This window comes from Mobula hypostoma, chromosome 3 (assembly GCF_963921235.1).
Source record: "Mobula hypostoma chromosome 3, sMobHyp1.1, whole genome shotgun sequence".
NCBI classification, from domain to species: domain Eukaryota; kingdom Metazoa; phylum Chordata; class Chondrichthyes; order Myliobatiformes; family Myliobatidae; genus Mobula; species Mobula hypostoma.
In genome coordinates, this window is record NC_086099.1 from 166,810,016 (window position 1) to 166,836,320 (window position 26,305).

The 26,305-nt window shown below is 38.9% G+C and overlaps 1 protein-coding gene across 1 annotated transcript in view; it reads right to left on the reverse strand.

Annotated features, from left to right (window-relative positions):
* The window catches only part of dazl (deleted in azoospermia-like), a 66,455-nt gene that overhangs the window by 35,275 nt on the left and 4,875 nt on the right, over positions 1-26,305 (reverse strand). The window contains exons 2-9 of the mRNA XM_063042494.1: positions 22,496-22,636; positions 19,597-19,688; positions 14,489-14,543; positions 8,538-8,604; positions 5,882-6,009; positions 3,969-4,043; positions 3,587-3,637; positions 2,433-2,555 (exon numbers count right to left, since the gene is read on the reverse strand). Coding sequence (XP_062898564.1) covers positions 2,433-2,555; positions 3,587-3,637; positions 3,969-4,043; positions 5,882-6,009; positions 8,538-8,604; positions 14,489-14,543; positions 19,597-19,688; positions 22,496-22,636 — 732 coding nt within the window. The remainder of the gene's footprint in view (positions 1-2,432; positions 2,556-3,586; positions 3,638-3,968; positions 4,044-5,881; positions 6,010-8,537; positions 8,605-14,488; positions 14,544-19,596; positions 19,689-22,495; positions 22,637-26,305) is intronic.

Genomic DNA, 26,305 nt, shown 5'->3' on the forward strand with positions numbered 1-26,305 from the left:
TCAGGTGGTCTTTCATTTTGCTACATTCTGAGGAATTAAGAACTAGTCTGACCAACCTTTCCCTATGACTCAGGCCCTTTAGTCCTAGCAACATCCTCAAATCCTTTCTTCACTCTTTCCAGTATAACCACACATTCCCCATAGCAAAATTTGTTATAGGATGACCAAAACTGCACACAGTTTTCCAAATGCAGCCACATTAATGACTTATTTAACTGCAACATCTCCTCCTCACTGACAACAGTGCACTTCAAAGACCGCCTTAAACCCGCTGCTCTATTCTCTCTACACCCATGATTGTGTGGTAAGGCACAAACTCAAATGTGATCTATAAATTTGCCAATGATACCTGTTTGTTGGCAAAATCTCAGATAGTGATGAGGTGGTGTACAGGAATGAGGGAGATCAACTAGCTGAGCGGTGTTGCAACAACAACCTTGCACTTAATGTCAGTAAGACCAAGGAACTGCCCATGGACTTTAGGTAGAGGAAGTCAAGGAAACACACCCTGGTCCTCTAAGGGATAAAGCAGTGGAAAGGGAGAGGGATTTCAAGGTCCTGGGTGTCAACATCTTGAAAGATCCACCCAAGCTCCAACCTATTGATGCCATTATGAATGATCAGTGGCTATATTCCATTAGGAATTGGAAGAGATTTGGTATGTCAGCAAAGACGCTCACAAATTTCTAAAGACGTACCATGGAGAGCATTCTAAGTGGTTGTAACACCCTCTGATATGGAGGTACCACTGCACAGGATTAGCCGGCATGTAGTGGCATCCTCATCGTTCTTCAAGGCAAGTGGTCCCGGGTTTGAATCTGGTCAGCTCCTTGCATGCTTTCCACATGTGCTGATTTGAGCACTAAGCTAGCAACTCTGCCTCAGAAAACAGACAAAAATGCTAAAGAAATGGCAAGGTTGCTGCCCAATGTGCCACAAGGCACGAAAAGGAACAGCAACTGCACAGGACCAGAAAAGGCTGCAGAAGGTTGCAAATTCTGCCAACTTTATCATGGGAACTAGCCAGGTTTACCATTCACCTTAACAGAAACATGCCTCTCCAGGATACTTGATCTCACACTCAAAGTTCTTCCACTTACCATTCATTCACTTTGAAATAATTGACATCTGCTGGATTGGGTCCAACTCCCTCAAAATTAGCCCTGCTTCAGTTTAGAAACCTCTCCTGCATACCTACATAGTAATGGTCATTACCAGCTTAAAACCAACACAAATATGATCACTGGTGCCATTCAGGTACTTGTCCTGCTTTGTTCCCCAACAAGATCCAGTTATTGCACCCTTCCAAGTAAGGCCTTCTGTACGTTGACTCAAGAAGCTTTCCTGGTCACAACTCACAAAGTCAACATCATTCAGGTTCCTAACACATAGTGGGAAATATGGGAAAATAGTGGGAAAATTAAAGTCTACCACTTATACAACCCCATTATTCTTACAACTGAGAAAATTCTCTACACACATGCTGCTCGACTTCCCACTGACGATTGTGGGGTCTATAATACAGCTCCACTAGAATGATTCTTTTTGTTTTTACATTCTACCCATATGGTCTCAATGGACAATCCCCCAAGAATGCCCTCCCTTATCAAAAATGCTACACTTTTTCCTCACTTACTTATACATCTGTCACATGTGCAGCACTGGTATCCTGAATATTGAGCTCACAGTACTGTCCTTTACTTAGCCATGTTACTATTATGACTATAACATCCTAGTCCTCAGTCAATCCACACTTGAGTTCATCTGCCTTGCGTGTTAAACCTCAGGCATTGAAATAAATACCACTTAATTAAGTATTCCTTTCCCTGCTTTAACTGTGTCCTGGCTATCCTGATCACTAGACTTGCTCTCACTGGATACGGCTTTATTCCTGCTCAAAGCCCCAATGCACTCACCATTCTAGTTTAAACCTTCCCATGTAGAACAAGAAAATTTCCCTGCGGGATTATTGGTCCTCCTTACCTTGATGTTCCCTCCCAATAATGTCTACCAAGGCTGTAGCTGCTCAACATGCATTAACTCAGCCTCTATGGAGCAGGGATAGGATACCAGTTCTGCCCATTAAAAAAATAATCACATATGAGTAAGGAACTAAAACAATTAGCATGAACCAGCAGATGCATTATTGGAGAGAAGCAGTGAAGGAACAAGGAAAGCGAGGAAAAAGAATCCAAATAAAATTTCAGTCATTTCAAGCAGTATAGGAGGTTATTTCATATTAATACCACAAAATTCAACCTGTGCAGAAATTAAAACAATTATGCAAGGCTATCAACATTTGACGTTCAAGCCAAGGGGACAGACAACAGAACCAAAATAAAATGGAAATTTGGCTGAAAATAACCCTCTTTCTTCTTAAAATTGATTTCATGCAGTTTTACAAGAACAGTCTTTATAGGTTTGTTAATTACCTTTTCTACAGTGTCTGGCGGTGATGTTGAAGTTTGTTGTACATCACATTCCCTCTGCACAAATACAGTTCCTGGATTAATCATTTCAGAACAGGGAAAGTTTGCATATCCCCCTGTGGTAGGCTAATAATGCGAGAAGGGGCAAGAGAGGTGGAGAAGAATAGGAGTTACAGAAATTTTAGTCCTTTACACTTAAGCTTAAGAAAATCTATGTAGGAACCTCAATTCTATTATCTAAATATATTCTAGTTAATTTCAGCTCATACTCAAATGCTACATCAAAGAAGATGTCATATTTTCTAAGCACAAAACAAAAATAAAGGCAATGAAATAATTGAAGCCAGTAATTTCGCTTGAGTGCAATGCTCCTTTATTGCTGAAAAGAGAAAAAAAAACAAAAGAACTGTTACTTTCACAAGTTAAAGTACTGTGGATTACACCTAGCCCTAGGATGCTTCCAAAATGAAAAATTGCTCCCGAGCAAATATCGGGCCAATAAAATTTTGAATGCAATTTTTCATTCACACTAACTGGAATATATGGGCCTCAGAACTCATGGATCCTTAAAATATCTCTGACAAATATTTAGCCCTTGCAATGAAAACAAAAATAATGTTTCCTTGCATTAGCAACAGCCCAATTTTAATTTAATCAGAATTAATCTATATGTATTCATTTATTATACAATGATATAAAGTACCATCTTGTCCTCCATTTCGCTTCATTAATACACATTAAGTGCATGCTTACTGTATGACAGCTACATCCAGTTAATATTTTTGAATTTCCTTCACGTTTGTTAAATGTAAATGTAAACCAATACATTATGTACTCTATTACTGCAGATGCAATTTGTTGCATCCTACAGACACAGATTTTAAATTAAATTTTACTTATTCTTTTTCATAATCAAGATACCTCAATGAATGAATTAAAATGAATGCACTCATATTTACTGTTAGTACATTACTGGACACTATAAAGTAAGGAACCTTTATATTAAGAAACATACATGAAATGATCACTGTCTCTAATCAACTTGCATTTGTGATAGCCCACCCTATTTGACAATTACTTCCAATGTTATGTTAGATATACAGGAAAGAACACCTTAGTTAAAAGTACAACTTAATAGATTTGTCTATTAATTTCACCTGAGGCATCATCCATCTCCATTGACCACCTGGTGACCACTGCGTCGCTGCCTGTAATGATAGCAAAAAAAGTAAAACTTCAAAGTATAATATGAAGCCAATTTGATACCTGTTTTGCAGGCATAACATTAGCATTTTTAATAAACATTAAAGAACTAAAGCTTGATAATTGTTATTCTGAAGGTTTGCTTTTGCACTCCAAAAGTCCACTTTCAGGAATCATCTTCCTCCTTTAAATAATCCAAGCAAATCCAACACAAGTTAGCAATCCATTAAATTCTCTACCAAATCCAAAAATAATCTTTAAAGTTTCTTATTACTGCCAACTCCATGTCCTGTTTATTTCACGTCAAAAGAAATACATTCTTATACAAAATATTACCTGATAATTATACATGGGATGTGAATAACCCACTTGAATTTGTGGTACTGTCTGAGAACTGGGATACGAATAGGTCTGCAGAACAAAATCATGCAAAACTTATTTTCCTTCGGGTACAACTACAGAGCAATTTGAAAATGTAGTTAGTGATCACAATACTGTAACCAAAGGTTAACTAAAATATTTGAAAAATGAATTAGAGGACCATGTACAGTCATTTTTGGACAGTAGAGTCTAAGTGAATGACTCTACTGTTCACCATGTTCATGCACCCATCTACAATAACCCCACCATAGGAAAAGAAAAAGAAAGTCATCCACCTCATCTATTCCCTCAATTTTGTACACCTCCATCATGCAACCCATCCGGCTCTTCCACTCTAGGGAAAAATCAATCCCACCTTATCCAGTATCTCCTTACAACTGAAATGCCCTAATCCAGGCAATACCAGTGAATCCCGATCTAGCACAATCACATCCTTCGTAGATGCGATAACCTCAAATACACAATGCTCCAGGTGTGGCCTAGTAAATTGTAATACGACTACCCATCTCTTTTATGCAACAGCCAATGAAGGCTGAAACCTAATACACTTTTACTTTTTCATTCTGCTACCATTTTTTGTATCAGTGGATTTGTACCCAAAGGTTGCTGGATTCATTACTCAATGGAGCCCTATCATTTAATTATGCATATCCCACCTTTTTCTGTCCTCCCAAAATTCAGGACCTTGCACTTTGAGATGGAATTCCATTTGTCATTGTTCCACCTAACTGTCCACCTGATCAATATTAAGCTGCAGCCTTAAAGTTCTTTGCAATGTCCACCAAGCTTTGTAACACCTACAAATTTATCATATCTTACAGGAACAAAAACTTCATTATTCACTACCAGTCTCCCATTAAGGAAAACCTCTCTTCAACCACCTTTGGCCTTCTATTACTAAATTATTTTCAGAATCAATTTGTCAGCCTCTCTCATAACATCATTAATAGCCTTACTAACCTCCATGATATCTACTGCAATCATATCTACCCCCACCTCACTCAAAATATGGTTTGTCTCCTTAATAATTCAATCCAATTTCAGAATAGGATTTCCCAAGAACAAAGCCTTGCTGACAATACCTCACCAACCCTCGCCATTTCATAGATGCTGTCCCTGAGAATTCTTTTCCCCAATAGCTGGGAAATAAGACAAAGGACGCTGAATAAACAAGACTCACATTTTCCTCCAATAGTTCTCAGGCTATGCACAGTAGACTCTGGCTCTACACCTCATAGTCATACTTTATTGATCCCGGGGGAAATTGGTTTTCGTTAAAGTTGCACCATAAATAATTAAATAGTAATAAAACCATAAATAGTTAAATAGTAATATGTAAATAATGCCAGGATTTCTCCTTGATGTATTTCTATAGGGACTGACTTCTGTTAATTGCCAAATCATCCAGCATACTGTATATCATGATGAAGTCTGTAATAATGCTAATCAGATTTGCGAAGTGCCCATAAACAAATGATGAAAACAATGAATTACACCTTGTTATTTTTCGCCAGTATCCTGTTTCTTCTGCACCTCAATTTTATGACCAACTTCAGTGTACTCTAGTATAATCAGCTGGAAAAGTAGAGAATAGTACATCTATGCAAATACTGAGTAAGATGAGTTGAATTCATAAGTTGCTAAGGGATAACATTTGATCACTTATAATGCTCCTAAACTGCAAATGCAATTAAATCAAACATTGTTGGGATATTTACAAAACAGAGTCCATCCTTAATTTTCTGAATCCTCACCTGTTACTAGGACAGACAGATCTAATACAAAGACACCAAACTTCTAATGCAGCAAGATGTTTAAAATGTTCAAAGTGCATATACATGTACACACAGGAAGTCTCTTTAACTTGCCTGTACATACTGAAGAGCTGACCCAGGAAATGTAGGAGAATGAAAATAGGTGTCTGTGTTTTGGCACACACAGGAAGGTGGTGATGTAATAATGGGAGCTGATCTTGCCTGGACCAAATGAATTGGATCTGATAAAAGGAAAAATAAACTTGATTATTCAAAAAGAAAAATAAAAACCTCAAAATGGAAAGTTCAATGCAGGAAATAAACTCTTACATTATGACATTTAGGTTGTGGAAGTTCACAGTATAGAATTCAAACTTCAAAATAAAATTATCAAAACATATTATACATGCATTACCACCTTGAGATACTTTGCATTCTTGCATTTTCTTAAGATACATTTTCTTGAATTTACAGGAACAAAATACAATCTTATGGAAAACTATGCAGACAAATCACTATACAAGAATTTGAGTAACAGTATAAATAATTCCCAAAAAGAAATCTGTGGAGGGTGGAGAGGGGTGTTAAATAAACAGTACAAAAGAAACATTTCTGTTTTGCCCACACCCCAAATACTTTTAACACATTTAGATAATGCTATATTACTCTATATACGCATACATATATTATATACACATACATATATTATATACACTGCCTAGCAATGTCCTCTCCTCACTCTCCATGTCCCCCTCCAAAGAGCTTTCCATGTTATTACCAGTTGAGATTTTCATCAAACTAATATGAGATGCATGTTTATAAGTTTGTACCTCCATTCAAACTGAAGGCCGGAAAGTGGCAAGTGAAATCACAAGAGGCTGCTCCTGCTGTCATCCCCCCACTCTCCTAGATGCCTCTGCTCTTCCTATGCTTCCCCCTCCACAAATTTATTATCTCTCTACCCATCACACATAAGGTAATTCTTGCTCCACAAAGCAGCATCTGGAATTGCTTACTTCTCCAAATATAGCTAATGGCCTCTTAAAGGAATTGGTCTGGATACTTAAGGCTTTTCCTCCACTATAAACCAGCAGCTGTGGTACTTTCTTTACCATTAAGAGAAAATAAATCTTGGAAGAATACAACTGCAATTATAAATTCGGTGCAGTGGGAAATAGGGTTTTGCATTACTGGTGTCCCCCACTCGAAACCTCACTGTTACGAAAGATCTACATTAGTTACCTGCTTTTGCTAACAGAAGGTGTTTTCACTGTTATGAAAAAAGGCAGCGTGCGAATAAAAAGCAGCGCGCGATAAAAAGCAGCCGCTCTGCCCCGGATTTGGAATGGCATTCTCGCCGGCATTGCTTAAACACGTGCCTGTGAGCAGCCGTTAGCAAGATGAGTTCTAGGGTATCGGAAAAGCCTGAAAGAGCTCGTAAGAGTGTTACACTTAGTGTAAAACCAGACATAATTAAGCGTTTCGGTCGTGGTGAACGAAATAAGAACAAAGTGAGTTTGGCTTGTGAAAGTTGACGAAGATCATATTGAAGAGGTTTTGGCATCCCCTGACCAAGAACTGATTGATGAAGAGCTGATGCAATTGAAAGAAAAAAGGATAACAATCAAAAACAAACGCAGTAGCGAACGGATCGAAAGTGAAGTCATCTAGGAACTGAACGTGAGGCAACTGCGTGAGATTTTCGCTGCAATCAGAGGCAATTGCCGATTGCGTCACCTCTGATCTGGGCCGACATTTACGTGCCGGGCGGCACCTAATTAATTAGCTTGTTTGTTATGGCTTTTCTCTTAAAGATGTGTTGGGTGCGTACCGGGCACCGCTGTACCCCTGCATACTTCGCAGATCGGTATTGGGTCGCTGCCCAGAGGTTGGGAGCCACTGCACCACCCCAACCTCCGACGACTCAGCCTAACACACCATCAGTGTGCTCGGCGCTGTCCCAATTCCGGTAAGTGATACTACACTGTACATACATTATTTCTATTTCTACTTCATATCGGCTGTGTATTTTTACGTGTTATTTGGTATGATTTGGTAGCTTCATAGCTTAAAGGTTACTGGAGAGCGCTTGCGCGGTGTTTTTGCCGAGAGTGCTGCCTGAGATTTTCGCTACGGAGAACGGTGTGGCAATTATTGTGGAAAAGTATTTCTACTTTATATAGGTTGTGTATTCATCATATCATTCCTGCTTTTACTATATGTTACTGTTATTTTAGGTTTTATGTGTTATTTGGCATGATTTGGTAGGTTATTTTTGGGTCTGTGAACGCTCACAAAATTTTCCCATATAAATAAATGGTAATTGCTTCTTCGCTTTACAACATTCCGGCTTATGAACAGTTTCATAGGAACGCTCTACCTTTGGATGGCGGGGGAAACCTGTATACAGAATCATGATACCAAATATTTTCTAGAACCAACTCTTCCATCATAGAGGAATCACTTTTATACCAAACTAAACACCATGGATTCCATTAGTACCCTCAATTCTGGAATCACCTTGAGAATGAAGGTAGTGATGTACAGAGGAAAGAACATTGAAAATATTTTTGTACTTGATAAAGGCAAAATTACTGCTGTGCATACCCCACGTCAAGTATCTGAGATACAACAGAATTGTGATATCCATAATTAAATCAACATCTATTATAATTGAAGCAACTGACCCTAATAAGAGATGCACTGTATCTATACAGAATAATCAATGGAATGCATATAACCTTCAGGTTTAAGGCAGAATTCCACTTACACGAGTCTTGGTGCTTCCTGATTGCCGGTCCGATCTTCAACTTCTTCCCCTTGAAGTTAATCTGAGACTACAAACAAAGAACACATTTTTTCATACCCTGAATTATTGCATAATAGAAATTACAAAAGATACTCCATTTTCCAGTATATCTAGCAATGCAACTGAAGTAATTTGCCTGAACTACTAGACAGAAGTTCTAACATCCTTAATTTTTAATACTACAAATTCCTTGGTAAAGGGAAAAAAAATCATGTCGTTTCACTAGGAATAGTGAAGTGGTTTACAAAGCAAGTTAGGGATAGCTTAATCATTTCAAGTTCAACTCGAAAGTTCAGTAAGTTACTTGGATGTAGACATTGAAGATTAATTGGCTAAATTTGCTGATGTCATAAAGATAGAAAGGTTGCAAAAAGACAGACTATAACAGGTATAGTCAAGTAGATAAAGACATGGCAAGTGGAGGATGCCTCATCAGAAAGTACAGATTAGGTAAGATTAAGTGTTACACCTCCTGCAATTGCAGGGAGAAGTGCCACAGTCAGGGAGAAATGAGCAGACAAGGGAGCCACAGATTAAGTGGCTTCTACAGAAGGCAAGAAGTGGTATGGAGAAGTTGTGGCTGACAGTGGCATCTCGTTGCAGCTGGCAGACATGGTAAAAGATGATAGGCTAAATCACAGATGTTGTTCTTTTACAGTCCACAAGGAATAGGGAATGACTTGATTCCACTAGTTTTGTGGATTCCAAGGTAGCCAACAAGTAAAATGGGGGAAATGCAGATTGGGCAGGTGGTTACTCAGGGGCAGAGAGCTAGGTAAGCTTGAGGGAGTTTTCTCCTCTCACTGCTTAGGGCCTTTGTTTTCCCCAGTGATGACTTCAAGATTCTCAATACCATCCTAAATTCTCCCCCAATTTTAGCAATCAAGCTGAGAAAAGCTTTTCAACTACTGGCGATACCCTTGACAATGATTCCATTGTACATGGCAAAGGCTTGGAAAATAAATGATATTGGAAGAAACATTCTGTGGATCAAAAGCAGACTGATACAAGGGTCAGAGCTTAGGAGGAAGTAGTAAGCTGTAGAGCTGGGGAAGAAACGAGTCTAGAAAGAAATATCAGTTGCTGTCTAGGATTTTAAAAAGCCCATGTTCAATGCCAAGGTCACCATCCAATGGGGTATCAAGTGTTACAGAACTGACATCAGGCTTTGCAAGGAAGGAGTCAGTTCACTAAATGACAACAGCACTGCTTTCATCAACATGTTTCAACCCCCAACAGTGTTGGAGTTAGTGAGCAAGTTCTGCCAGTTCAGCAGGATGATTACCCGAGAGTGACTAAAAGGCACAGAACAATTGATCTTACATAAATTGAGCAAGGAATCCATAACATTTTTAATTGGATTAGAAGTTCTGGATATACAGGAAAAGAGTTCATAGTCCAGAATGAGATGCAATGCTTTGACAACTTCATCAGTGAAAGAGCTCAAAATCATGATGGGTGACAAAAAAAAACAATGGAGATGTAGTGGGAAATAAGGTGTAGACTGCCCTTGGGAATCAGTGGCTGGGCAGAATATTAGAAGTTATAGCAAGTGGATCCTTGACTTCCTCACCACTATTAGTGCAGATCAGACATAACATCTCCTCCACAATCGACAAAGGTGCAACTGAAGGATGCATGCTTAGCCCAATGTTCTATTCTCTCTACACATGACTGTACGGCTAGGTACAATTCAAGTGCTATCTACAAATTCACCGATGGCACTAATGTTGGCAGTATCTCAGCTGGTGGTGAGGTGGTATACAAGAGTGAAATAAATCAGCTAATTGATGGCTTCACAGCAACTACCTTTCACTCAAATGTCAGTAACAGCAAGGAATTTATTATGGACTTCAGAAAAGGGAAAATTTGGAGAACACAGCAGTTTTCAGAGATGGGTCCAAAAATGGAAAGCGTGAGCAGTTTCAATTCAATTCCAGTGTGTCAACATCTCTGAAGATCTACCCTGGGCTCAACATATTTACAAAGAAGGCATGCCAGCGGCTATATTTCATTAGGAGTTTAAGGAGATTTGGCATGTCAAATACTCTAGCAAAATTCTATACACATGTACTGGGGAGAGCACTCTGACTGGTTGCATCACCATCTGGTTCAGACATGCCAATGCACAGGATTAGAAAAAAAGCTCCAGAGTGTTGTAAACTCAGCCACTTCCATCATTAAGGGCTCTCACCATCCAGAATATGCCTTCTTTGCAACACTACTATCCTCGAGGTGGCAGAGGAGCCCGAAGATACACTCACTCACTCTTTAGGAATAGCGACTTGCCCTCTGCCATAACATTTCTGAATGGTCCATTAACCCATGAAGACTGCTTCACATTTTTGTACTTCTATATATTCTTGCTATTTATAGCAATGTTTATGCATTGCACTGTACTGCTGCCATAAATCAAATTTTTGACATACAGATTGCCAATGATAACAATTTTGACTTAACTGACGTGGGAATGGGCTGAAAGAAGTGTGATTAGAGTAAACAGCATCTGAAGAGCAAGTGGGTGTAGGGAAAATAGAGGATCATTCAGGATAGAACTTGCTTGTATTTGGAAAAGCATAAACATTACAGATAGGCAATAACCGTCAGGGACTTCATGTCTTAAGAACTTGAAGTGTGCAATGAAGATAAAGAAGATTGATGAACATAGGGCAATGACTTTGGTAACGCTTTCAACAAGTTCCTTAACAGAAGGCCAATCCAAAAAAGAGGGCCAAAGATCCATGATAATTTGGAAGACTGGATTTAAAAATTGCCAAGGAAGAGAGGGGGTCAATGCTGGGACCTCTGGATAGCAAGGAAGGCTGTCAAAAGATACAGCAGAATATTGAACTACAAGTGGAAAAATAGTAGATATAGTTCATCAAGGTATTGCACTGTAGGAGGTCAAATGCAAAAGTATACAGTAAATGGCAGAATCCTTAGTAGTGATGTACAGTGAGATCTTGGAGTACAAGTCCATAGTGCTCTTAAAGAGGCAACACAAGTAGACAGGGTGGAAAGATTAAGGGTAGCATGCCTTCATTGGTCAGGAGACCAGATACAAAAGTTGGGTATACTATATACAATTACAGTGTCTATTAGAAGTATTCACACCTCCTCCTTAGAAGTTTTCATGTTTTATTGTTTTAATTTAATTTGGCTTTTTTGACACTGATCAACAGAAAAGACTCCTTCGTGTCACAGTGAAAACAAATTTTTACGAAGTGAAATAAACTAATTACAAATATAAAACACAAAATAATTGAATGCAGAAGTATTCACCCACTTCAAGTATGTATTTAGTAGATGCATCTTTGGCAGCAATTACAGCCTAGGATAGGTCTCCATCAGCTTTGCACATCTGGATCCTGCAATTTCTCTCCCCATTCTTCTTAAAAAGACTGCTCAAGCTCTGTCAAATTGCATAGGGATTGTGAGTGAACAGCCCTTTTCAAGTCCAGCCACAAATTCGCAATTGGATTGAGGTCTTGACTCTGATTTGGCCATTCTAGGACATTAACTTTGTTGATTTCAAGCTATTTCTGTGAAGCTTTGGCTTTATGCTTAGGATCATTGTCTTGCTGGAAAACAAATCTTCTCCCAAGTCGCAGTTCTCTTGCAGATTGCATCAGGTTTTCCTCCAAAATTTCCCTGTAATTTTGCTGCATTCATTTTACCCTCTACCTTCACAAGCCTTCCAGGGCCTGCTGCAGAGAAGCATCCCTACAGCATGACGCAGTCACCACTATGCTTCAAGTTAGGGATGGTGTACTTTTGATGATGGTTCAGTGTTTGGCTTATGTCAAATATGTATAGCTTTTTGGCCATCAGACTAAATGCTCAATTTTGGTTTCATCAGACTACAGAACCTTCTTCCAGCTGACTTCAGAGTCTCCCACATGCCGTCTGGCAATCTCTATCTGAGTTTTCGTGAGAGTTTTTCCAACAGCGACTTTCCCTTTGCCACTCTCCTCTAAAGCTGCGATTGGTGATGCACCAATGCAACAGTTGTATGCGCAGAATCTCCCATCTCAGCCACTGAAACTTGTAACTCTCCAGAAAATCATCAGTCTCTTGGTGGCCTCCCTCATTAGTCCCCTTCTTGCATAGTCACTTTGCTTTGAGGATTGCCTGCTCTAGGTAGATTTACAACTGTGCCATATTCTTTCCGTTTCTTGATGACTGACTTAACTGTACTCCAAGGAACATTTAGCAACTTGGAAATTTTCTTGTATCCATCTGACTTGTGCTTTTCAATTATCTTTTTGTGGAGTTATTTGGAGTGCTCGCTTGCCTTTATGGTGTAGTTTTTGCCAGGATACTGACCCGCCAGCAGTTGGATCTTCCAGATTCAGGTGTACTTTTACTACAATCAATTGAAACAACTTGACTGCACATAGGTGATCTCTATTTAACTAATTATATGACTTCTAAAAGCAATTGGCAGCACAAGTGATGATTTGGTGTGTCATATTAAGAGGGGGAAGAATACTCAAACAATCAATTATTTTGTGTTTTTATTTACAATTAATTTAGATCACTTTGTAGAGATCTGTTTTTATTTTGATACAAAAGTCTTTATGTTGATCAGTGTCAAAAAAAAAGCGGAATTAAATCCACTGTGATTCAATGTTGTAAAACTACAAACATGAAAATTTCCAAGGGAGTGAATACTTTTTATAGGCACTGTATGTTCACCACATTATGAGGAGGATGAGGTAACTTTGTCTGGATTGGAGACTATTATCTATAATGAGAGGTTGGACAAACCTGGATTGTTTCTCTGGAGCACTGGATGCTGAGGCGTGACCAAATAGAAATATACAAAGTTTATGAGGGACATAGGATAAGCACAGTTACTTTCCCCTCTAGGGCAGAAATGTCAAATAGTGTGCATGTGCATATTTAAAATTTACCTTGCACATCTACTTTAAACTCCCACACACCTTGGAACATAATACCACAGTGGGTTGTGGAATCAGATATAACATTAAAAAAAACATTTGTACAGGCATGCTTGGAAATCACATACAAAAAAAGCTAGCAGGCAGCATAGTAAGCAAATGAGAAAGATGGAATGTCAGTGTTCACTGAACAGTAATGGAACAAAAAAACTTTTCACAGTACACCATACCCGCTGCACTGCATAAACTATTGATCTCCTTAACGTACTTAAATTACAAGCAGGTCAAAAATGATTCAACTAATCTATTTCAGAACTGTAAATGCCGAATATTATATTCAAGTGTATTGGTTACTTGTTAGTTCACAATATGAGGACTCGGAAAGAAAACAAAACTAAGGCAAAAATGGCTTGACAGGCCTAAAACTTCCTATTCCTATTTTCTTTTTATTCTAGTCATTAACAGGTACATGGGTGCGAATGTACCACGAAGAAGAAAAAAATAAGCAACAGATTAATGATAATTTGGTAAGTACTTTTAGAAAATGATAGCCAAGCAAATGATAGTTTCAAACCGAATTTTAAATAGTTTGTGCAGGCTTAGGAGACAAGAACAGGGCAGGGACCAGATAGATAATTTAAGGCAACACTGGTATTGTGTGTCGCCCCCGATTTTGAAAGGATAAAACTGTGCAACTCTACCTACATAGTTAGGAGGGGCCCAATTCAAAATTTTGTTGTAAGTTTGGTTCCTTTAAAGATACAGATATCTATTTTGAACAAAATCTATTTCCTCTGCAATGAATCTAGTATATCTTTTAAGCTTCAATTACAAAAATTCCAGACTTCTTGCAAGTGATTAATTAAATATACTGATTAATTTTCAAATGCAGTCTCAATTAAAATTAATGTTTAATTACTTTCATTCAAACAATTTTAACTTAAAGACTCAACATACTATAGTTGAACTTTATCATCTTAAATCATCTTTGTGGAAAACTTCACTTACTTCTGAAATAATCTTCTGTACATCCACATCATTGTGAAATGAAACAAAACCATATCTGAATACAAAGAAAGATAGTTTAAATTCATGATTTAATTAGTATCACATAAAAGGTACAATCAACGAATTCAAGACAAGGTGATTTACTTCCAAAAACCACATGTAATCACTGTTGTAAAGGAGGAAACATGGCATTTAATTTGCACGGACTGATATTGAAGCAGAAATATTGTATAGGGACCAAGAAGCAATCCATGGCACTCCGTTACACCACCTCAGTTTTTACTTAGAGTCATGGAGTCAGAAGTACAGCACAGGAACAGGTCCCTTGGCCCATCTAGTTCATGCCAAAGCCATTAAACTGCCTACTCTCATCTACCTGCACCAGGACCATAGCCCTCCATAACCCTACTATCCAAACTTCTCTTCAAGGTTGAAATCTAGCTCACATGCACCACTTGCACTGGCAGCTAATTCCACACTCTCACGACCTTCTGAGTGAAGTTTCCCCCCACCCCCACACATTCCCTTTAAACTTCTCACCTTTCACCCTTCAGCCATGGCCTCTATCTGTACTCCCAACTCAACCTCAGTGGAAAAAGCCTGCTTGTATTTATAGCCTATCTATACCCCTCATAATTTTATATACCTATCAAATCTGCTTTCAATCTTCTATGTTCTACAGGACACAGTCCTAACCTAATCAATCTTTCCTTATAATTTGGGTTCTCCAGACATGGGAATATCCTTCACATAATATCCCATCTTCTGCACTTTATATTGATTTATAAAGGCTAATGTGCCAAAAGCTTTTTTCATGGCCCTATCTACTTGTGACACCACTTTCAACGAATTATGTACCTGTATTCCCAGATCACTTTATGTTACCACACTCAGTGTACTACTGTTCTCTGTGCAACTCCTACCCTGGTTGGTCCTAGCAAAGTGCAAAACTTCACTTGTCTGCATTAAATTCCACCTGCCATTTTTCAGCCCATTTTTCCAGCTGATGTAGATCCCTCTGCAAGCCATGATAGCCTTCCTCGCTGTCCATTACACCCCCAATACTAGTGTCATCTGCAAATTTGCTGATTCAGTTAACTACATTATCACCCAGATGATTGATAATAGATGAAAAACAACAACGGATCCAGCGCTGATTCCTGCAGCATACCACTAGTCACAGGTCTCTAATGAGAGAGGCAGCACTCTACTATCACTCTCTGGCTAGTTCTACAAAGCTAATATCTAATCCAATTTACTATCTCATCTTGAATGCTGACCTTCTGATCCTTCTTCACCAACATCCCATGCGAGACCTTGCCAAAGGCCTTACTAAAGTCCATGTACACAACATCCACTGCTTTGCCTTCATTAACTTTCCTGGTAACTTCTTCTCCATGGATTGTCACCTTGTCGTGGTGGAGAAGCTTGTGTGGTCCTGTGATCCCGAGAGCAATGCCGTCTGGAGCTATGCTCCTGGTAGGGACACCCATGGTGGTAAGGTCAAGGGTGAGGTCCCTGACAAAGAACAATCCATCCAAGACCTCAACGGTGGAACAGGTGGACAAAGTTACTTCAAACTCAATGGCTGTGAAGACAGATGAAGGCTGCAACAAATCCATCAGCTCCAATTGTCGTGGTTTCCATGCCATTGGAATCAGTTGGTTGACTTGTGAAGTATCGTGTGCTTCTTGGTGTGCAACAGCAAGTACACGTAAAACAAATACACGCACAGGCGTCTTCACTCTGTGGGCCACTTCTTCAGAATGAAGACCATCATCCTCGACCTCGAGGGATAGCCAAGACGACGAACTTCCTCGAAAGACCTAAGATTGGCTAGACATGACCTACCATGCACGATGCTGTGCCAAATATCCTTAATCAGTCCATGTTTATCCAACTACTTATATACCCAGTTCTTTAGAATTCCTTCCAACACCGTTCCCTCAACTGATGTCAGACTCACTTGCCCATAATTTCCTGGTCTCTATATACAACCTTTTTTAAAAAAAAAAGTGGAACATCATTGGCTATCCCTCCAATCCTCTGATACTTCTCCTGTTGCTCAGAATTTTTAAAATATCTCTGCTAGGGCTCTAGCAATTTCTGCACATCTCCTATAGAGTCCGAGGAACACCATGACAGGCCCTGGGGATTTATCCAGCCAGATTTGCCTCAGGATAGCAAAGACCTCCTCCGTAATCTATACAGGGTCCATGAAGTTGATGCTGCTTTGCCTCACTTCTATAGACTCTGTAACTGCCTAAGTATATATAGATGCAAAGAATGAATTTAATATCTCCTACATCTGTTTTGGATCCACACTTGGATTGCCATTCTTGTGTTCCAGAGGGCGAATTTTGTCCTTTGCAATCCTTTTGCTCTTAACATATCTGTATAATCTCCTACAACTTATCTGCTAAAGCAACTTCATGCCTTCTTTTAGCCTTCCTGATTTCTTTCTTGTCTTATCTTGCATTTCTTGCACTCCATAAGCACCTCATTTGTTCCCACTTGCCTATACTTGCTATACATCATTTTTTTTTTCTCTTAAGCACACACTCAATACCTCTTGAAAACCAAGGTACCCTACACTTGTTACCTTTACTTTTTCTGACAGGTTATATTATTCTATATTTGATTTTTATTTAATAAAGCAGAGATGATAACCAAAGTTTAACAGTTTATCTTAAAAATCATCTGCCAGGGGCAGCGATATTGAGAGGTTTGGATCCAAGTTCCTCAAGTGGACTATCCAAGGTAAACTTGCCTCACGGAAAGGATCATTTTGATTTTTACAGTCTAACTTTACAGAAGGAAATCAAAACCAATTATTAAGTGATCAGCAGCACTGAGGCTCCACAGGGGACTGTCTTGTCTTCCTTTCTCTTCACCATTTACACCGCGGACTTCAACTACTGCACAGAGTCTTGTCATCTTCAGAAATTTTCTGATGACTCTGCCATAGTTGGATACAACAGCAAGGGAGCTGAGGCTGAGCACAGGGCTATGGTAGGAAACTTTGTCACATGGTGTGAGCAGAATTACCTGCAGCTTTATGTGAAAAAGACTAAGGAGCTGGTGGTAGACCTGAGGAGAGCTAAGGTACTGGTGACCCCTGTTTCCATCCAGGGGGTCAGTGTGGACATGGTGGAGGATTACAAATACCTGGGGATACGAATTGACAATAAACTGGACTGGTCAAAGAACACTGAGGCTGTCTACAAGAAGGGTCAGAGCCGTCTCTATTTCCTGAGGAGACTGAGGTCCTTTAACATCTGTCGGACGATGCTGAGGATGTTCTATGAGTCTGTGGTGACCAGTGCGATCATGTTTGCTGTTGTGTGCTGAGGCAGCAGGCTGAGGGTAGCAGACACCAACAGAATCAGCAAGCTCACTCGTAAGGCCAGTGATGTTGTAGGGATGGAACTGGACTCTCTCACGGTGGTGTCTGAAAAGAGGATGCTGTCCAAGTTGCATGCCATCTTGGACAATGTCTCCCATCCACTACATAATGTACTGGGTGGGCACAGGAGTACATTCAGCCAGAGACTCATTCCACCGAGAGGCAACACAGAGCGTCATAGGAAGTCATTCCTGCCTGTGGCCATCAAACTTTACAACTCCTCCCTTGGAGGGTCAGACACCCTGAGCCAATAGGCTGGTCCTGGACTTATTTCCTGACATAATTTACATATTACTATTTAATTATTTATGGTTTTATCACTATTTAATTATTTAAGGTACAACTGTAACGAAAACCAATTTCCCTCAGGATCAATAAAGTATGACTATGACTAAACAAATACATTCAGACGCAACTTTGTTGCTTCTTAATTCTTTTAAATCAGCCACAGAGCTTGGATTTCAGGATTATTATCCTGATGACTGGCTGAATGCAAAAGAAATATCGGCATTCCAATGTCCACAACACACTCCCCCAGCTCCCTACAAATTCACTGCCACCTACTCATAATATCAATTTTTTCAGAGCAGAAAAGGCATTTAAATAAAACATTGGTTACCTTCTTTGAACCTAGAATTCCATTTATTCATTTTAACTGATGAAATAATTGCATAAAATTAGATGTGTGCTATGCTGTCCCCAAAAATGATTTATAACCATATAACAATTATAGCATGGAAACAGGCCATCTCGGCCCTTCTAGTCCGTGCCGAACTCTTATTCTCACCTAGTCCCACCGACCTGCACTCAGCCCATAACCCTCTATTCCTTTCCTGTCCATGTAGCTCTCCAATCTAACTTTAAATTACAACATCGAACCTGCCTCAACCAGTTCTGCTGGAAGCTCGTTCCACACAGCTACCACTCTCTGAGTAAAGTTCCCCCTCATGTTACCCCTAAACTTTTGCCCCCTCTCAACTCATGTCCTCTTGTTTGAATCTCCCCCACTCTCAATGAAAAAAGCCTATCCACGTCAACTCTATCCCCCTCATAATTTTAAATACCTCTATCAAGTCCCCCCTTCAACCTTCTACGCTCCAAAGACTTTTAAACTTGTAAAGCAGAAGACAATACTTAGCAGCCAAAATCTAATGAAGATTGGCATGATTTCCAGGGTAAAATACAGAGCAAGCAATGTACTCCAGAATACAAGAGTCACAGAAAGTTTAATTTGACATACCAGTTAGGAAGAAATTACTTGTGGGGAAGCAATACAATTTGTAGATTGCACAGTCCTATCTCATTCTATATATTAGAATTCACACAAAATTCATTTATCCCCACTGCAGTGTTAGCAATTTCTCTACACAAACATTTCTCCTGACACTGGAGTTCTAACATCACTACACTATTAAATGCTTTTTTTTATATATACAAAATTCAAATACATTACATCCACTTATTTCCCCTTTATCCACTCAGTATAGCTCAAATTTGTCAAACACTAATTTTCTACCAGTCAATTCCACTTGTGTATTTTGATTTTCCAAGTGTTTTGCCACTATATAGAGGGTTATGAATAGATCTGCTTTTAATAAATTATGCCAAATGCTGGAATTTAGTCAATCAACACTTCTTCCCAATCTTTCATAGTCACCAATACCATAGTGTAATAATTAACTTCAAATAAGGAACTTCTTACCCTCTTGAAACACCACCTCCATCACTGATTATTTTAACTTGCTTCACAGCACCATACTTCGTAAAGAAGTTTCGCATTTCATCCTCACCCATCTATCATGAAAAATAAAAATCAGTAGCATTTGTTTAATAGGGATTTAAATGTTTATGCATTACTAAAATTAGGTAATCTTTACATATCTTTTGGGTCTGCACAGCTCCAGAAAACTACTGAAACCTCAAGACTGATCAATTCTACGTAAAGACAATTGAACAAATGTACAACTCACAAATGACTCAAAGGTATTCTTCAGATGGGCCTAGTGACAAGATAATGAAGTATCATGCTGAAGGCTGGTTAGTAAAGAACAAGCCTAGGTGACCACAACAATAGTCAATGAGGATCGAGTGAGAATTATGAACATCAACCCTGAATGACTGCACAGAAGCCAACAAATATCTGAGAACACAGATATAACTGAGAACACAGAACATTTAAAAAAATTGGAAACACTCAAAGGTGCAACATTAAGCCCAAAATTAAGTCAGGATTAGAAAATTGTGAAGTTTTACTTCACCACGGAACAGAAGACAGACTTTCTGCAGTGTTGCTTGCAAAAATCAAAATATTACTCAATGGGGGCTGTTGTATATTTTCCCCATCTCATTACTTCTGGCTTGAGAACAGTTTTCTACAGCTAATAGATTTGCTTGACATAACAGCACAAAAAACAACCATCCTCCTGATTTTTCCTAGCTTTAAATTATCACACTAGACAAGAGCATTATTTTCTCCTCCTATCTCCATGTACAATTCACTAAGTGTAATTTCCTTTTCACTTTTGGCTAAGTGTAAAGGAGTTCTGAGGGGCACACAGAATGGTGGGTGCTTGGAATACACTGCCAGAGATGGTAGTGGAGATATGATAGATGTATTTAAGGAGGCTTTTAGGTAGATCCATGAATATTCAGCAAATGGAAGGATATGGGCATTATATAGGCAATAGATTTTAGTGTAGTGAACCGTTTAATTACTAATTTAATTATTTCAGCACAACATCATGTGCCAAGGGGCCCATTCCTGTGCTGTACTAATGTTTAAAAAAGCACTCAAGCACATACATAAATATGAAAAGATGTGAGGGCTATAGGCCAAATGCTAGCAAAATGAACTGGCTTAGATGGAAATCTTAGTCAACGTGAACCAATTAGGCCAAAGAGTCCATTTCCATGCTGTATGATTATGACCACAGCTTTTAGAAGTCAGTTTGAGACTTAATTATCTGTAGCATTTAAAAACTCAATCAACTGCAAAATTATTCAATGTGCAACATTATATGATGCCCAATTTTTTTTTTATATATATATATATAAAAAGGACCCACCACTAGGTCTGAAATGAGTAGATTGTCTTTGAGGACCGGCTGTATAGTTAAGATTTGAAACCAGCAGTTTATAATTGAAGTCAGCAGTTTAGAAAGTGAAACAACTTGAAATCAAGAACAAGATTCTGGGGGGTCTTGAGAGGTGCTTATGAAGAATGTTCCCTCTTATTGGATAAGCTGGAATCAGGGGCACTGCATAAAAAAGATCACTAATTTAAGATCGGTGAAATCTTCTCCAAGATTTGATTGAAGCAGAATATTAAAATATTTTAAGATAGAAGCAGATAGCCAAGCAAAGGGGTGAATAGTTATCAGTGGTAGACAAGAATTTGGAGTTCAGATTACAATCACATCAGCTATAATCACATCAAATGCAGAGCAGTTATAGGCTAAGCAGCTTGATTTTCTCTCAATTCCTACAAATTTTCACCAGAATATCTTATAGTATTTTTCTTTGTAAAGGGTATAATAATGGTGTTAGGGAAACAAAGCCCATGGTCTACGTTCATACTCCAGGTTTCCTTTAAGATTTCTTTTTCTAGCCTTGCCGCACCCCAGCCATGTGACTATTTTTCTTGAAGAAACCATACATTTCGGTGCCTACCAGGAGATCTGTCCTCACACTTTAGACATCATAATCCTGGTTAACCTCAAAGCCTGCAATCTTCAGGAACTTTCACAATTCCTCCAGGTGCTCTTTACTTCATTTAATCATCAACCTTAATACTGGGTGGTTGTTACTATAGATAGGTCTCCAGGCAAAGGAGAGTTTCGTGGCCATGGATGGGTAGACAGAAGCTTCCATCACACCAAACAGGAAGGTTACATGAGACCACATGGCAGAAATAGCAACTGCTAGTGGCCCATATTCACCATTCTGGCCTGCAGTCCTGAGCAACAGATCTCAGTGCGAGTGATTGCAATGCTCATTCCAACCTGCTCTATGACAACCATCTCAGGTAGTCATCCATTTCCTCAGAGGCCCACTCCACACAGAGCTATACAGCTGAGATTGTTTTAAAGCATTTAAAGCAGTGAACAGATTAAACTGGGAATTCACACCAGGTTTACAGCACTGCAACCTTTGCACCCAAGAGCTTTCTTATTTCCATATTCATACCTTCGTGTAATTCAGAAGTTGCCAATTTTAACTTTTCTTTTGGCATATTACTAATCTACAGAATGTGTCTTTTCTTCAGATTTTGTCCTATCCTTTACTTCCTTAGCTAGATGCAGATTCACTCTCTCAATGAAACTTGCCTTTGTTGAAAAGCTTCTCGGAGACTCCCTCCTCCTTACCTCTGCTGTTGAATGTCTACTTTGCTTCTTTTCTTCAGAATCACGAAACAAAGGAAAGCTCAGTGATTCCAAATAGAAGAATTGTTGTTTTGCTTGGTATATTTAGACCAAGTTCTTCCAGCAGTGAAAAGTTGTGGAAGGAAGGTATAGATTTTAGTCCTGTTGTTCTCTTAGCTACAGAGGTGCTAAAATTGAGGGGATGAAAGAATGTCACAATCTAGCAAAGTAAAAACATACCTCAAAATCAATTCCACCAACAAAAATAGTGTTTGGCATGATTTTTCCACTTGGCAAAACATATCTTCGATTCACAGCAGATGCTGAAGACTGGCTGTCCAATTCCTGATTGACATCTTGTGATTCAATGATTCTTCCAGACTGCAAACAAAAGGAAGTGTTCAGGAATAACATGAAAACAATTCAACCTATTTTAAGTTCTAAGTATGTTGGTCGAAGTTACAGAGCACATGGAATTAAAGGCAATATACCAATGTGGGCCAAGAACTAGTTGTTAGACCGAAGACACTTTCTGAACAGGTGGATTTTTCTCAGGTTGGCAGGTTGCAACTTGTAGTTCCCCTCAGGATCTCTCAGCCCCAGCTATATTATTTTACCGATGTATTTGCCAAGGACACCCAGTGTCATTTTCAAATTTACAGCTAATTGAAGTGTAGGTTTGGGAATGAGAGATTGTAATGAAATTTTTAAAAAGCAATAGCACACAGTTAAGTCTAAGCCAAGATCAACTTTTTTCAAATACTAAATAAACTTTTGTACCCATTTTGGGATAGATGAGTCAGAACTGCACTTGACAGAAATAGATTCACAAGTCCACTATGTTATGCAACCATCATGCCATCTTTACTAATCTCACTTTAGTCAAAATCCCTCTATGTTCTGCTTATTCAAGGATCTGCCTGGATGTCTCAAATGTTGTACTGCTCCTGCCTCTATCACCACCTCTGGCAGCTCATTCCAGATATCAACTACTCTAAAATTATCCCTTAGATCCCCATTAAACTTCTTTCCTTTCAGCTTCAACTTATGTTCTCTAGTTTTAGACACCTCTAACACGGGAAACTCTAGCTATCTACCTATGCCTCAATTTCATATAATGATCATGTCACTTCTCCACCTCCTTTTCATTGTCACCGAAGTGACCAAAATGTTTGCTACAAAGACAACATGAAATGCATCATACAAGAAAAATGCACACTCACCCTAGTGAACCAGTCAAAGACTGTTCAAGGAAGAATATTTATTGGCAACCACCTATGAGCTGGAGGTGGAGCCAGGAACACTCACAGCAACATACATTATATGTTACAAAATTATCAAATGTTTAAAAAATCCAAAGTATTTTGCCAGAAATTGGGTGATGTTATAAACAAATTAGGTGCATAAAAATTTGCTTTGTGAACACAAAGCTTGATTAACCAAGGAACTCTCGAACCTCCACTCAACTGGATATACTATATGCAGCCCAAAGTCAAATTCCTCAAAATCAAAATGAAACTGTGTACATTTAGTGTAAACCTCATCCACACCAGTTATCAGCATTAGTAAGTGTTCTAAATTGGTTTATTTTATCAGCAAGTCACATTTTACCACTACTCTCACACACCATCCCAAAAGATGATTGCAAAAACAATTTGAGCAATCTCCTCCAAAGACAACTTTTCTTTGAATAAACAAAGGAAATCTAGAATCAACTCAAATAAATTTGACCTGCTCACCAGAGTGATCGGACATGTTATACAAGACCAGGCGCTAAGGACTCCACAGCACTTAAATTTATTTTTTTTTATTTAGAGATACAGCAGGAAATAGGCCCTCCTGGCTCTAAAAGCTGTGTAACCCAGCAACCCTCGACAACTCCAAATTAGCCCTAACCAAATTGAGATAATTCACAATGACCAATTAACCTAACTAGTATGTCTTTAGACTTTGTGAGGAAATCAGAGCACCCAGAGATAGCCCACGCATTCCATGAGGTCATACAAAGACTCCTTGGAGGACACAAGGATTGAACTCCAAATTCCTATGTCCCTCAGCTGTAATAGTATGGCAATAGGCTATGCCATCTTATTTTTGACTATTCTGAGAAACTGACACATACTGATATCAGAGAGCTAGATAAGGCTGTGGAGAGATTTAAGAAGGTTTGGAAGCTTACATAAAAACAAGGCTTTGCTGGAGAGGGGACCAACACAGCCTGTAGCAAGCTGTTCATTTCAAGGATTAGGTAGATTGACAATAAATGATATGCTAGATCCGGAATCAGCAACCTTTCTGCCTCTGTGGGCCGGATCGCGTATTAATGAGCAGACTGTGGGCCAGATAAATGCCATAAAAAACTTGAAATATGGGAATTATCCATTTAAATACATCTAGTTATGTTTTGCCTCAACTTAATGAATAACACATGCTAGAAAATCATTTGTGCTTAACCAAGGATGCCAATTAGTAATCAAAGAACTCAGTTTAGTTTTTCTGTCCCACCATTGCTGGTACCCTATCAGTTGTGATGCCAATTAGCTTCGACACATTAAGTTTCATTTCTGACATCATTTTCAGCAAAGCTTCAAAAATGTCTGCTCCAGTAACCGTGTCCTTCATAGGAATTAATTGAATCAACTCTTCAAAAATTTGAAAAGTTGAGGTCACTCCTCGCACAAACACTGCAAGTTGAGCAATGTCTCTCAAGTCTGTACTCTCATCAAGCGCAATTGGAAACAAATGCAATTCGTTGCAGGCATCCCTTAAACAACTTTTAATATCTGCTGACATTTCTTCAACTCACCGTGTGATCATTCTTCCTGACAGGCTGATAGATGCAAATAAAGATTTCTTTTCAGGACAAACAATATTCACCACTGCCAGTAAACATTTTTTGACAAACTCTCCATTTGTAAAAGGCTTTATCTTTTCTGCAATACGTTTTGAGGCTTCGTAGCAGGGTATTTCCTTCATTTTCACTGCTTTTTCTGCACTCAGCATCTACCTTCCTGCGTTTTGCATTCATTGCCATTAGAATTTTTTTCTTCGATTTTATTTCAAAATGCGAGTTATTCAACAATTATCGTAGCACATGTAAATATCTGGATATTTAATGTGAATTTCTTGTTAAAATACAGTGACACTGTTTCTGTTTATAAATTTGAACGATCCCATCTGAAAACCTGCACGTGCACGGAGAGTAGCTAATACATATTAATAAGGTGGTCTGCCATCCCGTCATTTGTATATACCAGTGTTGGGTTTGGAACAAAACGGAACCTGGGGCCAGTGTAACAAGACGCCATGCATGTCCATCAGTGTGGCCGTGTGAAACACTCAGAATAAGGAAAAATCGCTCGCGGGCCGGATAAGCATAATACCTCAATATTTGCTTGCAAGCCGGTCAAACTACCTTCATGGGCCGGATTTGGCCCGTGGGCCATAGGTTGCCTACCCCTGTGCTAGATAGTACTAGCCACATTGTATAAACAAATTAAACAAAACCCAAGTATACCTGTTACATTCAAATATCATGAAAGTGAGGAAAGAGTTTAGTTTTAATGCTGATGCCCAAGCCATTCAATATGTTTCTGCAAATTTAATTATCAGAGAATAATGCAGAGCATGTGAACAAAAAACAAATTTTAAAAGTTGTAAATATACCCCAGAAATCAAAATACTGTTGTGTTCAAAATACTTGCCAGAGTTTAAGTTTTCTCACCCCATCCCCTTCACCTACCCCACCTCATCCTCCAATCTTTCCCCCACCACACTCAAAAAGCAAATAGTGGATTCCAGTTAATTAGGACACATCAGGACCTGTACATTTTGGCCCAAGTGGCTGCCCCAATTAACTAAAGTTTCAAAAAGATACAGAAGAAAACTGAGTAAAAAATTACGTACTTAAATGAAATACAGAACAAGTTAGGACATTACCAATACTACTAAAGTACGATACAACTGTATTAGTTCCTCAGTCATCAATACAGAATTCATCCAGTGTCTGCTGCCGTATTTACTTGGCCAACTGTAAATGAACAAATGAAG